Here is a 15,328-nt window from a genome sequence, read left to right on the forward strand (position 1 = left end):
ACTAATTAGTACATTACTTAAGAGTAATTTGTGCTCGTCCTTTTCAAGTTCCTTGGTGTCCTTGTTTCAGTCTTCGATTTCGTAAACGATTCCATTCAAAACTATCATGTCGTCGTCGTCGTCGTCGTCGCCAAAACAACCAGCCTTCTTGGGTGATTTCGTCGCTAGGTAACATTCCACATGAAGCGCTCAGTGGCTTTGATCTCCGGGGAAGAGCGGCGATATTTAATCTTTAAGCCTACAAAGTTTGAGCACCACAGGCGGACGAAAGTCTACCTATGGACTGCAAAGCAGAGGAACACTCACCAATTCGTCATGGACACTCATGAGATCTTTTCTCTTTCTCGAACCTCAACGTCAATAGACCTACAGTGTCTACCCTACGCATTTACCATTCGCTGACGAGTTGCGGAGCACGTGAAAGGTAGAGGTAACCATCTTCCAACAGCCCAATCGGAATCTGTCTCCAGGTTACCTAGGCGAGCCAGGACTAGCAGGTAGGGTAGTATTGACGTTGCAGCAAGTTTCGAATTAGGGAATAGTACCTGGGAACTTGGGTCCTGGATCCCCGGGGGTGCGATGCTTGAGTGGCGTGTTGAGTATGGGTCTGGCTGCCGAACGGTGGGCGAGGAGCGGGGTTTCAAGGCAGACAAGATTCAAGGGCCAGGAGGCATTTCCATGCTAACCGCCGTCAAGCTCAATGTTTGTCGAGCCTCGTCGCAGTCAGGAAGCTTATAGACTTTCCTTTGCTGCATCTTCACGTGGGAAAACTCAGTCCAGGCGGTAAGTTGCAACACTTCTCCTTCACTGAATCTATGCCTGCCACAGGAGCAATTGAAGAGTTCCACTTACTTCGTCTGACAAAAGTCCTTGCTTGCTCCAGCATCGAGAAGTCGAAATGGACATCTCTGCATCCCCGTATTCTCCAAAGAGAGTGGATTTTGCAGGTAGCAAGCTCTGCAGGATCTGTTCGTCAATCCCGGCGTCATTCTGGTCAGGCGAGTCAAGAAACATAGGCGTTAAGCTTCAGCCGTTGGAGTCGATACGACTTGAAGCACAAAGAGGATGCCAGCTATGCGCAATCCTACTGATGGGCCCTGACCGTGATCCTCATTTTCAGTCAGGGAATCACAAAACTCTTGAGCTGAAAAGAAATGCTTTTTATGCCATGCCTGAAGACATGGACGTGGATCGCTCTTCCTTACTAACACTTCGTGAGGATACCCTGCGCGGACTGGATCACGGTTATCGCATGAAAAATCCGCGGGATTTTGGCTTCTCCCTGGTCCCGTCTCCTTGGTGTAAGTCGCGCACTCTAACTTCGAGTTAAGCAGGCTAGGCTTCTTCCTCCAGCATTTATCTTTTTCGTTTAGTCTTTGGCACTGACAACTGTTTTCTGTGCAGCTGCATTAAAGCCTGTCAAAATGGGAGAGCATGTGGACAATATTCAACTTATCCAGGTCTGGCTGGAAAACTGTCGAGACAACCATACTCAATGCTCTAGCAACATTGAGTGTTTCCTACCTACCCGAATTCTCGACCTCCAGGCGTTTTCCGACAGCGAGGATATCCGTCTAGTCACCAGCACAGCAGATGACCTCTTCTTTGACGGAAAACCGCCCAAATATGTCACATTGAGCCACTGCTGGGGACCGCCGTCAAAACAGCCGCTCACTACAACAAAGGCAACTCTGAGACAACGCATGATGCGAATCCATTTCGAAAAGCTCCCACAGACGTTTCAGGACGCTGTGAAAATATGTCGCTCCCTGAGGCAGAGATTTCTGTGGATCGATTCCCTATGTATCATCCAGGACGATGAAGGAGACTGGGCAAAGGAAGCCGCCTTGATGGCTTCTGTTTACAGCTATTCTTACTTCACACTCGCAGCTCTGGACTCCAAAGATAGCAGTGGAGGTTGTAAGATGGTTGCCGATATTCAGAGCTCTTACTCCAACCGTTTTGTTGATATTGACTTCTACGGGCTAGAAGAAGGCGGAACGAAGTTCCCTCGTCAGCGACTTCGGGTTTTCGAAGTACCTTCCCTTGAAGACGGATCTATCGAAGTCGGACACCTTAACAGTCGCGCCTGGACGTTACAAGAGAGGGAGCTTTCGAGAAGAGTCATCTCGTTTGCCAGTCAAGGGCTGCTTTGGGAGTGTAACGAGCTCCGGGCAACTTCACAACGGCCGTGGGAAAACATCGAAAGATCCGCCACCAGGTCTATATACAGGGTACCTCTAGGGGACACGGAGGGACTTTTTAAGAGCAAGGCAACCTGGGACGATGTCGTGGAGGATTATTCGGCACGATTGTTGACAAAACAAACCGACAGATTGGTTGCGCTGTCCGGGATAGCACAAGCGGCACAGGGGTTCTTTCAAGGGGCCACATATGTTGGTGGGATATGGAGCTCGCTTATCCCCGAAGGCCTCCTGTGGAGAACCGTGCCGCAACGGCCAAAAGCTACCAAGCTTGCGCATCAAAATGACACGGAATCTGCCTATATAGCCCCGAGCTGGTCCTGGGCATCAGTCACATCACCGGTGGACTTTAGTTTGGTCCGGGCGTCGGTCAAGGTACCAGAGGATCTCAATTTCTCCTTCGGAAGGACGATTGCCCAACGTCTCACGGTTGAGCAGATGATGGGAATCCCCAAGTATCAGGACCCGTATGGTGCGCTTGAATACGGAGCCCTTGTTCTTAGCGGTGCTCTACTGTTTAACGTTGATATCAGCGATCGGGTCATGGGCCCACATGCTGACCTGTTTGTCGGTCTGATCAAGGATGGCGTTCGAGTCGGGGAAGTCAGTCTCGATGCAGCGGATATGGTTTCGTCGCTTAGCAGGGGTAAACTATATTTTCTAGGTCTTGTTTTTAGTTTCCATGTTTATGGCCTTCTTCTCAGAGAAGGAGTGAACCCCGAAGATGGCTATACCCGAGTGGGGGTTGGAATGATTCGTTATAGGCGGTCATTGGCGATATTTCCCAAGTGTAGGCCACGTACTATCAAACTTGTATGAGGACACTTCACCAAAGTGTTCATTGCTTGTTGAGATGACACTCTCACCGACTGAAGTTGGTTGGCTTGCTGGGTCAGGGAAGATGGGTGTCAGGACTCGGTACCGACCCCTGACCGACGGGCCCGTGCCACACAGCACTTACTCCGCATAAAGCATTCTAGAGGGAAGGCGTTGATATATATACAGAAGGAGCCCACGGAAACAGGAAGGAAGAGGTTATTCAGAATGGAAGGCAGTCAGCTGCACGAGGAAGTCAGGTATTTGGTAAAACCTGGACGGGAGGAATGGTTTGGGACGATTCCTGTATACTCAAGGCTGGCCACCCCAGGCGTCTGGAGGTTCCGATTTTCCTCCTCATCTTCATCTCCAAAATAAACCCAATTGGTTACAAAGCCTTTTCCTTGACAATGGGGGGTCTTGTCGAAATCTGGAAGAATCTGCTGAATGAGATGCATGCTTATCTGTATTGTTGCAACCACTGCAGAGTGGCTGATAGCATGGTAACAATTCCTCTGGAGGAGGGGAGTGAAGGTCGGTGCCAGCGACGCCGATCACAAAGATACCTCAACATATCTAGGTCCATGTTCCTCGTCTTTTGGCTGATAGAGTGCTACATACACGTGTACTTGCAGCATCTTTTCCAGTGCAATATAGCGTTGTATCACATGTTCTCTCCAGTCTCCTGCGAATTGCAACGTTTGCCCACTCGCCCATTTACTGTGTATTTCCACTGGCACTTCGGTAGTAATGGTACCCTAGGTAGCTGGTATAATTTACAGCCAATAGAATCCTTGACTCGGCAAAAGTCCACGGTCATGGTACGAGGAACTACATGACAACCGACCCTGATTTTAGCTTGGCTGCGTGCTGGCTGTTATCCCAGAGGCGCCGAGTGGTCTCTGGTAGCGACCCAGCACGAATGTAACCAAAGAGGTAACCGAAGCACACAGTTCGAAGGAATAAGGTTACTTTCGACCTACCATTGACCGCTTCATGCATCGGAAGAGACTTTAATCGAGGAGGGGTAGACTGGGTAGGTGACGAGAAATTCTCGAGGTATATAGAGGTACTGGTGGCGCCTCTGGCACCCGAAAACACCACTGCAAGCATCGTCGACTTTGGCCAATCCTCTGCAGGTTGTAGCTGAGTGCACTGACCTGACCACCATCGCGTACCCATCCGCGACAATGAGCTCCTTCTTCAAAAAGGCACAGTCGCCTACACCCGAGCCAAAGTCGCCAAAGGGAAAGGACAAGTCGCCCACGCCTGGTCCCGCGTCCCCAACGGGAAAGAAGTCACCCACGTCTATTCCCACGTCTCCAGAGCATGATGTGCCTTCGGAGCCTGTTGCACTTATAGCCGGTTCCCATTGGGGCCAGCAGGTTCGTTTTGAATTATCTACCCCCACACCTTTTCCATCTCTTACTTTTTTGAAAAATGTTGGATGCTAACAAAAAGTCCTTTACACGCGCAGGAAGTGGTGGACGATGACACTGACTCGGCCCTAGGAGTTGATGCCCAGAGCTCGACCGCCTCGATTGCTACCAGCATCTTGCACTACCGTAATGTCCTGGGACGCACCTACCACAGCGATTCCGTGACTGATGGAGAGTACTGGTGCGTCTGAATCGGAAAGCATTCCTTTAGAAGTTGATGTCGGGGAGCTGAACTAACTGCTGGTTCATGCGCACTGTTTAGGGGCCCTAATGATGCTAAGGCAAATGAGTTGCTGGATATCATGCACGCGGCCATGGTCATGGTGTTTGATGGAAAGCTGTATACTTCCCCGCTTAAGGACGAGGAGCTCAAGAACGCTATTGATATCGGTACCGGCACTGGTAAGTGGAAGCTGATTAACATGGACCGCCATCTTTCCAATCATGTCACCTTTACTGAGCTTTACTGACCATGGATGTTCTTTACGTGCAGGAGTCTGGGCCATGTAAGACTACCTCTAATCTGTCAAATTGCTAGATCGGTTCTTGATTACAGGTGCTAACAATTCCTTCGACAAATAACAGCGACTTCGCGGACGAACATCCGAACTGCAACGTAATCGGCACCGACATTTCTCCCATCCAACCTAGCTGGGTACCCCCAAACGCCAGCTTCGAAATCAACGACGCAACTAGGGAGTGGACCTACAAAGATAATTTCTTCGACTTTATCCACTTTCGCTGGCTTACTGGCGTTATGAAGGATTGGGATTGCATTTACCAAGAAGCTTACCGGTGCTGCAAACCGGGCGGATGGATTGAACACCTTGACACCGACGCTGAATTTTTCTGCTACGACGGAACGATGCCTAATGATTCGGCTATGGCCCAATGGGGTCCTATTTGGAGAGAGGTTGGGCGGAAGACCGGGCTTAACGTCACCGTGGTTTCCTCAGGCACGATGGAAAACGGAATGAGAAAGGCTGGATTTACTAACATTGTGTCGGAGGATCACTATGTATGCAATTACTTCCCCTCTGCTCACTGTCCGTGAGCCGCGCCTCGAGATGACGGACTGAAGCTAACCCTGACATCTACATTAGGCTCCCATCGCGCCCTGGTCTGATGACCCGAAGCTGAAGCAGCTGGGTCTCTACCAGTCTGCAGCGCTGACACATGACATTGAGGGCTTTCTGGTCTATTTCATGCCCAAGTACCTGGGGTGGACCCCGAAGGAGATTGCGAACTATGCGGCTACTATGCGTAAAGAGTTCAGGGAAGCCAAGATCCACGCGGTCGTGAAGTGGCACGTGGTGAGGGCGCAAAAGCCGTTGGATGCTTAAGTGTTGGATAGCCGCGGGGCATGTGAATATCTCGAAGAAGGGACGTACATTAATCACTCTGCCTTTGTTTATCAATATGGCCCGTCTCTATGGTATATGGCAATTTGGATATATTCTCCCCGTCATTTTCCTACCTTGCGTACCTCTAGGTGCCCTCATTTTGGAATATGTCGTTGATGATCATGGATCCCCTTGCAACCTTATTTTCCTACCCGTCCTTCGCCCCAGTCTAACGAACAAGGCCCATCGCTGTTACTTCAGCCTTACCCGTTCCACGCACCCAGAGGTACGTACCTAGGACCGGAATTAATGTTTGGGAAACATAATGTCAAAACAAAGACATGACGGGAGGTACCTACTTACTGTACCTGAGCTGCCCCATGAGCCGAGGAAGGCCTAGCTAGCCTGGCACGCCGGTGGGAGCTTTGCGCTAACAGACACTACCTAGGTACTTAGCAAATCATTTGCTATCATGGGGGTAAAAGTGTTAGTGCACATAGAGATAGAAGGAGGATTTGGGCATGTCTGGATCCATGGATCCATAGGTACTAAATATCGGATGAGCCGCGTCCGTGCAGTCGAAACGTCCTCTCGTCAATCTCATGCCCGGTCGTCCTGAGACAGAATCATCAAAGAAGTTTATCTAAGTTCCAAATTAATCACAGGTAAGATCGAAATGTCCAGTACGGCTTTTTCCGGGATAGAGGCCTCGGCCGCAAGGGTGAACGGCACTTGCACGGCTTATATGCCAAGTGATGAACCGCTGATGATGTGATTCTCCTTGCCCGGCATTATCTTCCGCAGGATGAAGCTACAGGGATAACCTAGAAGCCGAAAAAAAAAAAAAAAGCAATTTCGGGCCCGGGTAAGGCTCAAGGCACGTGTCCGGCCTAGGGTCAACCCTGTATAACAAATGTGACAAGTCATTCCATGGTTTTGACTACAAGTTGTATATTTCCAAATTATTTTTGAGAAGATGAAGATGAAGCTTGTCGTAAGGTAGAGGTACCAGGTTATCCAACTGCCCCTATCGTGGGAAATTAACCTACTATCCAGCCTCGATCGGTGTTGTTGCCTACTACTAGCCGTACAAGACTCCTACCTAAGCATCAACTGGCTTCTGGCCATACACCTTGCGGAAGACAAAGTACCCATGGATGCTCATGTCCTTCATCTCCTTCTTCAAATGCCTGATGTAGATGCCGATCTCCTCTGTGGTCCACCCCATAACCTTGCCAAACATGAACTGGAGAACACCGTCAAGGTCCTGGTTCATGACGGCATAGAAGTACAGACCAACGTCGTTCATCTTTTTGTCCTTGGGCCATGGCGAGATGGGGACCTGCAGATATTCCATAGTCAGATTCTCTGCTGGGATAGATAGATATACGACACTGTGGGGGAAAGCGGAAGATGGAACGTACCTTGTAATCCTTCACCACGATATTCACGAAACCGGCCTCTTTCATTGCACTCTCCATCATGGCAGCGGGGATCAGAACCTGCCCAATCCTCCTGCCTGCCTCGTGCCATATGGGGCCCCATTGGCCTAGAGCATGCACCTTTTCATCGATGGAACCATCGTCCGAGTGGATCGTACCGTGGGTATCCATGTGCTCAATGTAACCACCCGGCTTGCAGCATCGGTAAGCGTTCTTGTAGAAGGCAAGCCAGTCCTTGACGGTACCGCTGAGCCAACGGACGTGGATAAAGTCGAAGAAGTCAGGCTTGTAGGTCCATTCTTTGTTGTAGTCGTCGATCTCGAAACGGATGTTGGGGGGCACCCAGCTGGGCTGGATGGGCGAGATGTCGGTGCCGATGACGTTACATTTGGGGAATGCATCGGCGAAGTCAATTGCCCAGAGACCTGGATGTTGGGTTAGTGGGTATAAGAAGAGTGTAGAAAGCCGGGGTATGTACCTGTGCCGGTGCCAAGATCGATGGCATTCTCCATTTTCTTGGGAAGGGGGGCATCATAGAGCCTTCCATCCAGAAGAATGGTCATCGCATGATGGCTGAAGTCAAGGTAAGACTTGGTCAGTCACAAGAACTCGCTAAGTGGGAAGAATGCTTCACTCACAAGATATCCAGCAATTCATTCTGCTTGTCATCGTTGGGGCCCCTGCATCAAGTTTTGAAAATGTTCGTCAGCGTGGACTGTTTCCTCCACATGCACAATGCTTTATTTTCTCAGACAGCGAGACTTACCAATACTCTGAATCCGTTATGCTGTCGCTATGATACGTTCTGCCGTTCATAGTACGGTATCTGAGGATACTCGAACCGATGGAAGCAGTCGAGCTCTCGACATCGCTTCCAAGGGTCGAATCCGCATCATCATCTTCTTCCTCTTGGGGAAGTCCCTGTAGTATCGATGTGAGTGATCAGTTCCCACCATGATTGCAGTGGGCTTGTGAGCTTGTGGTCGGTACGTACCTGTTCAGCCCAGTGAGATCCAGGAAGAGGGGCATTCGTTCCAGCAGCGGGAGTGGCAGGAGCAGGCGTGCGTCCCCTCGTCGCAACCGCTGGAGTGGCAGGAGCAGGCGTGCCTTCTTTTGCAGTAGCTGGCGTCGCAGGAACAGGCGTGGATTCTCTTGCAGCTGCTGGAGTGGCAGGAACAGGTGTTGATTCCCTTGCCCGGGCAACTGCTGGGGTGGCAGGAGCGGGTGTAGATTCTCGCGAAGCTGCTGGAATCAGAGCAGGAGCAGGCGTGGATTCCCTCGCAGCTGCTGAAGTTTCTGGAGGAGGCGTGGGTGACTTTGTTCGCGCCTTTTTCGCCGGAGAAGCCATGATGAAATCTTGGATCTTGGATATGCTAACCGTCCTGGCTGGACTGGATTTCGAGGTTTCGTTGGGTGGAAAAAAAAAAAAAAGAAAAGATGATGGACTGTCCAAGAAGGGAAATGTTTCGGGTGCCAGAGCCGTCGGGATTTATAACATCGATGAGCTACTTTAGGCCGGGTGCCCAATTCACACCGTGCTGTCGAAAATGTAACATCGGAATTCGGAAACCATAACATAACATCTACCGCACTCACCGCCTAAAATTCCACTTGGTGGTGCCCGGGGTGTCCAGTTCAACGCCGGTTTGTTATTTAGCGCGGTGCTTGCGACTTTGGTCCGCAAGACAACACAGAAAAATAACGAGACAGCCACGTCCAAGGAAGCAATTGCTTGATGGAAAAATGGTGAAATGGTGATTGAGTTGAGCAGACGGAAGTATGTAAGGTACCTGCTGATGAAGCCCGCGCTAACGAATGTTCCAGGGCAAGAATGTAGCAGTGTAGGGTACCGAAGTACCGATGCATCTCGCATCCAACACGGTGTGTGGTATGATTTTTGCTAGCGTCTTACCACGTGGAAGGGTGGAACACGGTTGCTTTGAAATCCGGTGACACCCGGCAGACAGTTTATTCCGCCGCAAGCTCGTCGTTCTGAACATCCATCGTGCATCACCCTCACCAGAAAAGCCGTCCCTTCTTCCTTCTCTTGCCCTTTGACCGCCCTCGCTTCCTGCTCGCTACGAATTGTACCTTGCTGTTGGAGCATCTCAGCAGAGCGGGAGGCCGGCACGTGGCAGGGTAAGGCTGAGAGGATACCTCTTCGCACAATCTGGGGTCTACCTTGTTGAACAATTATGAGGCCTAAAATGGAACCGGGATGTGAATTGATGTTTCCGGGTCTCAGCTGAACAGAGTCTGGCAGTAAGAATTGGTGTAGCTTGTTTAACTTGGATCCTTCCTGGTATGAAAGACTTTGCCTTTCCGTTTGGCGAATCTGTCTCGGATGCCGACGACTGTCCTGGTCGGGTGTCAAGAAAACGGTGCTGACTGGTAGAACAACGACACCTAGCCGATCGAAGATGCATATGAGCTATGCTGGTCGGCTGAACCGGGTAGTGTACTATATCAACGTTGCTATGCCGATCCGGAGTAATTTCGTCTCAATGTGTAAAACCCTCCATCACACCACGATTTTCCCTCAACTGCATGATATATCGGTAGGGTCGCTGCGCTATATCTTTTTCGACCCGGCAGCATCTGACCAGTGAAAAGCAAGACCGTTTTACCCCGACAGTCTGGCCACTGTAAATCAACGGTTCTCCTGGCCAGGTGTTCATTGCCGACAAGACTGGACTGGGGTCTGGTATCCGGTACCCGACACAGGGCCAAGGCCTGATTGGATTAACGACGACAACCCCTGCGAGCCGGTATAGAACTAGACCCCGCTCGGCTCTTCTTTCGCACCAGGCCGGTGTACTTGAGACTGATGACGAATTGGCGGTGCTATTCCGTCCATGTCGGAACTAGGTACGCAAAGTGTAGAGACTTATCTCAGAGCTCGAAACAGTCGCATAAGACCACGCTTCCGAGCTGTGTTACCATTGTCAGCAGCCCCGATGTGACGATTCGGAGATACATATGTAGGCGACGCAAGCGCGGGGCACCGTGAGCGGCCGCGTGGCTTGAAATATTGTCTGTCTGTCCTACATACTGTGTGTGCTGCGAGAGAAGATGAAGCATAGAAGGGGATCGGAAGAAGGCATGCTGGGGTCTTGGACGACGAATGCCACCAGCGATGATTGGTTACCGAGCAGCCACATAACCACATTGGCTCGGGATTGCATTGCAACAACTGGGAGTGTGTGATCCTACGTGAAGATGGCCCCGACGATGCGAAAGAAGCTGGAGGGATCAGCAACATTGAAGGCTTAGTCGAGGTGGTGCACCCCGACAGTCTCGGTCCAGTTGGTCCTTGGGATGAATGACAGGTCAAAGTTCTGTCTTTTTTGTTTTTCTTCCTTCTTCGTGATTTGGATTGCTGTGGCCGACGGTATTGGGAAAGGGGGAACTATATCCACACCGATCGACCAATCGAATGCCGATGAGGAACTGGGGATTTTGTCTTGGTGTTGCGACGCTGTGGCTTACACTAAGGTACACAGTACACATTGCTGTTCACTGTTCTATCTCATGTTGGAATGAATTCTCAAATTCATTAGAAGCACTGAAGCACTGCAGTGCAGAGTGACGTCAAAAGTAACTGAAGATTGGCGATGTCGGCGAGTGTTGCAGTGGTTGCGTCGGTCGGCCGGTCGGTCGTCCCTTCCTCGCGGCACTTCACCACCACACAGAGATGCTTATCAGCACGTCGTCTTGTCTTATCACTGCAAGCACTTCCACAATCGGAGCCAAGAAATGGCCTAAACCGAATCAGGGGCAAGAGTCCGGCAGCTGTTTTCACCACCCAACAACTCGTCGTTTCAATGGCAGCGCTGGATTACCTGTCGATGTTTTATTCTCAGACTCCCCGCGTTGCGGAAGGGTTTGCCTGTTTTCGCCAAGCGGGAGATCCCCCAGAAAATGATGTATCTGGTCTCTTCCCCTCTCTCCTTGGCAATGCCTGGCCGTCCTCCTCGTGGGGGCTGATAATGTCACCTCGCTGGTTTTTGCTGATATCTTCTAGGTAGGTTAGTAGCCATTGATAACGCCGACCGTCTGGCCACAGGATTGGGGGATTCCGAACCCCGTTATCCTTCTCGCCGTTCACCTTCAGCTTGCACCTCGAGTTGTATGTGCCTCTCTCTTGCTTATCTGCCGTCGACGACAAAAAAAGAAAGGCCTCGCCCGAGTACCACCCACCCAACTGCGCATATCTCCTTGCTGCGTGATACCCGATCCAGCGCCACGGCGCCCATATCAAGATGACGGACCAAAAGAATACTTATAGGCCATGGCAAACCCTAGGCCTGGCGCCTCCTTGCGACTGGCAATTGTACTTGTCAAGATAGTCGTCGATCACATACTCACTCAGCCACGGATCAAGAACACAATCAACAGACAGAACAAATCAGGACGATAAGCACAAATCTTCACACCCAGACCGAAAAGTCCTCCAAGATGGCCGAGCCAGAAATTGTGCCTGTCACCGAGTGGCCGGACTGGCATGCCAATCCCAACGGAGGTGATCCCTTCACGCAGAACCTGAACTCACCCTATGACAAGGTTCGTCGATGGCATCGGACACTGGCAATATCAAGGAAAGAAGCAAGCAACTAACCTGGTTTGTGTTATATCTGCTCAGGGCGACCTATGCTGGATGCTCGTGTGCACTGCCCTATGCTGGCAAATCACCCCGGCCATTGGCTTCCTCTATGCCGGAATGCACCGCAGGAAGGCGGCTCTGACCATGGTCCTCCAAAGTCTCTTCTGTGCTTGCGCTTGCGGAATCCAGTTCTGGATATACGGTTACTCACTGTACCAGGCACGAACAACAAACCCCATCCTCGGAGACTTGTCTTTGGCCGTGTTCCGAAATGTGCTTGCTCAGCCATCCATGGCCAACTCGGATATTCCTGATATTCTGTGTATGATCCTCTTCCCATGTCAGACTTCCGCCGGCTAACATTTGTCCCAGATGCTGCCTTTGGCTTTACCTTCGTTTCTTGCACTGCCATGATCTTGGCCGGAGCCATGCTTGAACGCGGCAGGCTATTGCCCAGTATGCTTTTCCTCCTCTGCTGGACTACTTTTGTTTACTACTTGTAAGTCCATCGCCAAGATCCAACTCTCACAATCACTGACTTTATCCTCTGCAGCATTGCATATTGGGAGTGGAACCCTAGCGGATGGTTATACAAACTCGGTGTCTACGATTTCGCCGGCTCCGGTCCTGTTCACATCGCCAGCGGCTTCGGTGCCCTTGCCTGGTCTCTGATGCTCGGTCCGCGTGTCGCCGACTCGGACGTCGTTGACCGTAAGAAACTCGTTCACCACAAGCCCCACAGTCCGCTGTTGATGTGCCTCGGAACTGTCTTCATCTGGTTTGGCTGGTTCGCCTTCAATGGCGGCAGTACACCCAACCTGAGCCTGCGGTCCATCTACGCCATTGTCAACACGAATCTGGCAGGATGCGGAGGTGGCGTCGGTTGGGTCTTGATCGACTATCTCTACAAGAGAAAGTTCAGCTTGGTTGGCTTTTGCTCGGGTATTATTGCGGGCTTGGTCGGAATTACCCCTGCAGCGGGTTATGGTGCGTTCTCTGTTGCTTTCTCCGGGCTACCTCCAAGTGCTCGTTTGACTGACTCGAAGCTTGCGCAGTCCCCGTCTACGTAGCCTCGCTCATCGGCTTCCTCACCTCCGCCACCTGCTACTACGCCGCCAAGTACAAGCATCTCCTCTCTGTTGACGACGGTCTCGACATTTTTGCCATTCACGGCGTGGGCGGTTACGTCGGTGATCTTTTGACGGGCATCTTTGCCGACAACTTTGTTCCCGCTCTCGATGGCTATTCAGGCAGCTCCTATGCAGGGGGCTGGTGGAACCGCAACTTCCGCCAGCTTGGACTTCAGTTCGCCGGCGCAACCACTGCCGCGGCCTGGTCCTTTGTGGTGTCGTGTATCTTGCTGTTCATCATCAACAAGATTCCTGGCTTGCATCTGCGCGCGAGTGAGGACTCGGAAATCAGGGGTCTGGATATCAAGTACTTGGAGGATGTGGATGAGGAGGGATTTTATATGAACGAGTGTATACTGCACGGGCGTACGCCGCCGAGGTGTTCTGGGTCGTTGAAGGCTCCTACGTCGGTTACGGAGCCGGTTGGTGTTGAAGGAGGTGAAAAAAGGGATTAGATGGAGGTGTTCTTGAGACTTTGTAAACGAGGCGGCACTGCTTGGTTAGCTCATCATGAATTTTGAAGAATTTAAGGCGTAGCCCAGTGCGTCTCCGGCCATCGGCAAAATGCTGACGGAGTTGAGAGAGAACGGGAGCCCTCTGTTCCGATGCAAGATGCAAGGGTCATGTTGTTGCTAGTGGTGGACTTGGACAGCACGATGAGGGAAAGCGCACGACATTGACATCGACGTCGATTTACCTTTTTGACACTTCAAATATATACTTTTTCCAATTATCCATCCGTATCGGCGACGCTCATATGATTATTTCTGCAATCAGTAAATTTGAAGCAACGATGTGTTGGAGTCGAGAAGGTTTTCGCTTAACAGTGGATCATCCGAGTACCGTGCTGGACAGGTCATGATGTCATGCAAACTCTTGACGTCAGCTGTCAGTGAACGACATGCGACAGCGCGATGTCCATCTTCGTTTTCGATGGACTGAAATTCAATTGGGGAAACTCCACTTTATTTCCCGTGTTGTTCCTGGCTCTGCAGACTTTAACATCTTGGAAGTTGAAGATCTTTGGCGAGTGTGAGACTCAAACTCATCGAAGTTCACTTTAGTTCCAATGTTGGAAATCTTCTTTGTGAGCTTCACTACAAAGGAGTATGTAAGGTAGGTAACTACAATACACTGTACTGCACAGCAAATGGTAGGTACTCTTGACCAGACCGAGTTCCCACTGTATTCCGTCAGTACAGCTGTACAGGCAGGGGAAGCGGCAGGAGGTGAGATCATCATTAGGTACACAACGTCATCGTACTTGATAGACCTCTTCCCTTTTTAAACCAAACGAGCTCCCGGGTAATGTATAGTGCTCGTTGTTCGTCTACTACAACAACACATCACAATAAATCAAACCGAACTGTCGCGGGGCCATCACCCACTTTCATCCACTGCCACTTTTCGGTCTAATTTGAACAAAAGCGAATAGAACCAGAACAATCCATCCAAACGTCAAGCAACGTGTAATCCCTTAACGCAACTTCCCTTAACAACAAGACAACACCCCCACAAAAGACAACAAAACAAAAATGTCAACAGCAGCCAACTACCTCCGCGCCCGCGCCGTACCCATCAGCATCGCCGCCGGCCTCGGCGGCATCTTTTGGTGGCAGACGCGCGGCGGCAAGAACCAGCCCCGCGGCGTGGCGGAGAAACACAGCGCCTCGGACACGGGCAACCGCGACATTTCCGAGACGCTGCAGAAGATGGGCGGCACGGGCGGGCCAGCCGCTCGGAAAGAGCCGCTTGCCGAAGATCCCAAGGATACAAGGGTCATCTCGCATAGTCCTGGGGCGTACACGAAGCGGACGCCGGCCAAGACGGGGACGGAGCCCGAGGGGGAACAGACGACGGGGGCGGGGAGGAGGGATACGAAGGATTATGGGGGGAATAAGGTTTAGGTTTAGGGATTTGGTTGAGGGACTGAGGGGAAGGGGAGGGGAGAGGGAAGGGGAGAGGGAGGTGGTAAAACTGTATTAGTATGCTAAGGGTGGAAAGGTTCACGTCGTCGTTAGACTGTTGATGTCGACCAGTCAGTACTTGCGACTTGATGCAGTCTTCTAGCTATGTACATTGAGGGTTTAATGAAGCATCATTTCATGTCGAGTAACTTCAATTTGGTTATTGAATCTGCGTGAGGGGTCAGTTTTCTAAAGGAAGGTGCCAGTGTCTGGACCGAGGTAAGGATACCTCTAGTGTCATGCGAGATATGAGGGCAGGTGCGCCCATGTAAGAGTATTACAACGAAAGGAAGGTACGAGCAGTAATTCTAGACACAACATGGAGCTGATTCTTCCCTTAGGACAGCGTAGCTGTCAATCATCTCCTCTCAACCAAACAAGCCA

At 51.0% G+C, this 15,328-nt stretch overlaps 5 protein-coding genes across 5 annotated transcripts; 4 read left to right on the plus strand and 1 right to left on the minus strand.

The window, feature by feature from the left end:
• The first annotated feature begins 673 nt into the window (after nucleotides 1-673).
• On the plus strand, nucleotides 674-3,406 carry NCU05840 (hypothetical protein). The gene is made up of 2 exons (XM_955007.3): nucleotides 674-1,301; nucleotides 1,405-3,406. Exons 1-2 carry the CDS (start codon nucleotides 899-901, stop codon nucleotides 3,021-3,023), a joined length of 2,022 nt encoding a protein of 673 aa, XP_960100.3. The 5' UTR covers nucleotides 674-898; the 3' UTR covers nucleotides 3,024-3,406.
• Nucleotides 3,407-4,007: 601 nt separating this feature from the next.
• On the plus strand, nucleotides 4,008-6,122 carry NCU05841 (UMTA). The gene is made up of 6 exons (XM_955008.3): nucleotides 4,008-4,405; nucleotides 4,498-4,640; nucleotides 4,722-4,861; nucleotides 4,953-4,965; nucleotides 5,045-5,477; nucleotides 5,563-6,122. Exons 1-6 carry the CDS (start codon nucleotides 4,211-4,213, stop codon nucleotides 5,800-5,802), a joined length of 1,164 nt encoding a protein of 387 aa, XP_960101.1. The 5' UTR covers nucleotides 4,008-4,210; the 3' UTR covers nucleotides 5,803-6,122.
• A 582-nt stretch (nucleotides 6,123-6,704) lies between these two features.
• NCU05842 (hypothetical protein) lies at nucleotides 6,705-8,936 on the minus strand. The gene is made up of 6 exons (XM_955009.3): nucleotides 8,239-8,936; nucleotides 8,011-8,165; nucleotides 7,883-7,924; nucleotides 7,723-7,817; nucleotides 7,227-7,669; nucleotides 6,705-7,144 (listed from the first exon to the last, which is right to left on the minus strand). Exons 1-6 carry the CDS (start codon nucleotides 8,590-8,592, stop codon nucleotides 6,905-6,907), a joined length of 1,329 nt encoding a protein of 442 aa, XP_960102.1. The 5' UTR covers nucleotides 8,593-8,936; the 3' UTR covers nucleotides 6,705-6,904.
• Nucleotides 8,937-11,058: 2,122 nt separating this feature from the next.
• Nucleotides 11,059-13,705, plus strand: NCU05843 (ammonium transporter 1). Its single transcript, XM_955010.3, has 5 exons — nucleotides 11,059-11,807; nucleotides 11,887-12,169; nucleotides 12,220-12,346; nucleotides 12,401-12,834; nucleotides 12,903-13,705. The coding sequence occupies exons 1-5, from the start codon at nucleotides 11,703-11,705 to the stop codon at nucleotides 13,430-13,432; spliced, it is 1,479 nt and encodes a 492-aa protein (XP_960103.1). The 5' UTR covers nucleotides 11,059-11,702; the 3' UTR covers nucleotides 13,433-13,705.
• Nucleotides 13,706-14,249: 544 nt separating this feature from the next.
• Nucleotides 14,250-15,091, plus strand: NCU05844 (hypothetical protein). Its single transcript, XM_955011.2, has one exon. The coding sequence runs from the start codon at nucleotides 14,513-14,515 to the stop codon at nucleotides 14,882-14,884; it is 372 nt and encodes a 123-aa protein (XP_960104.1). The 5' UTR covers nucleotides 14,250-14,512; the 3' UTR covers nucleotides 14,885-15,091.
• Nucleotides 15,092-15,328: the final 237 nt, after the last annotated feature.

The sequence above is a fragment of the Neurospora crassa genome, linkage group VII, assembly GCF_000182925.2.
Source record: "Neurospora crassa OR74A linkage group VII, whole genome shotgun sequence".
Lineage (NCBI taxonomy): Eukaryota > Fungi > Ascomycota > Sordariomycetes > Sordariales > Sordariaceae > Neurospora > Neurospora crassa.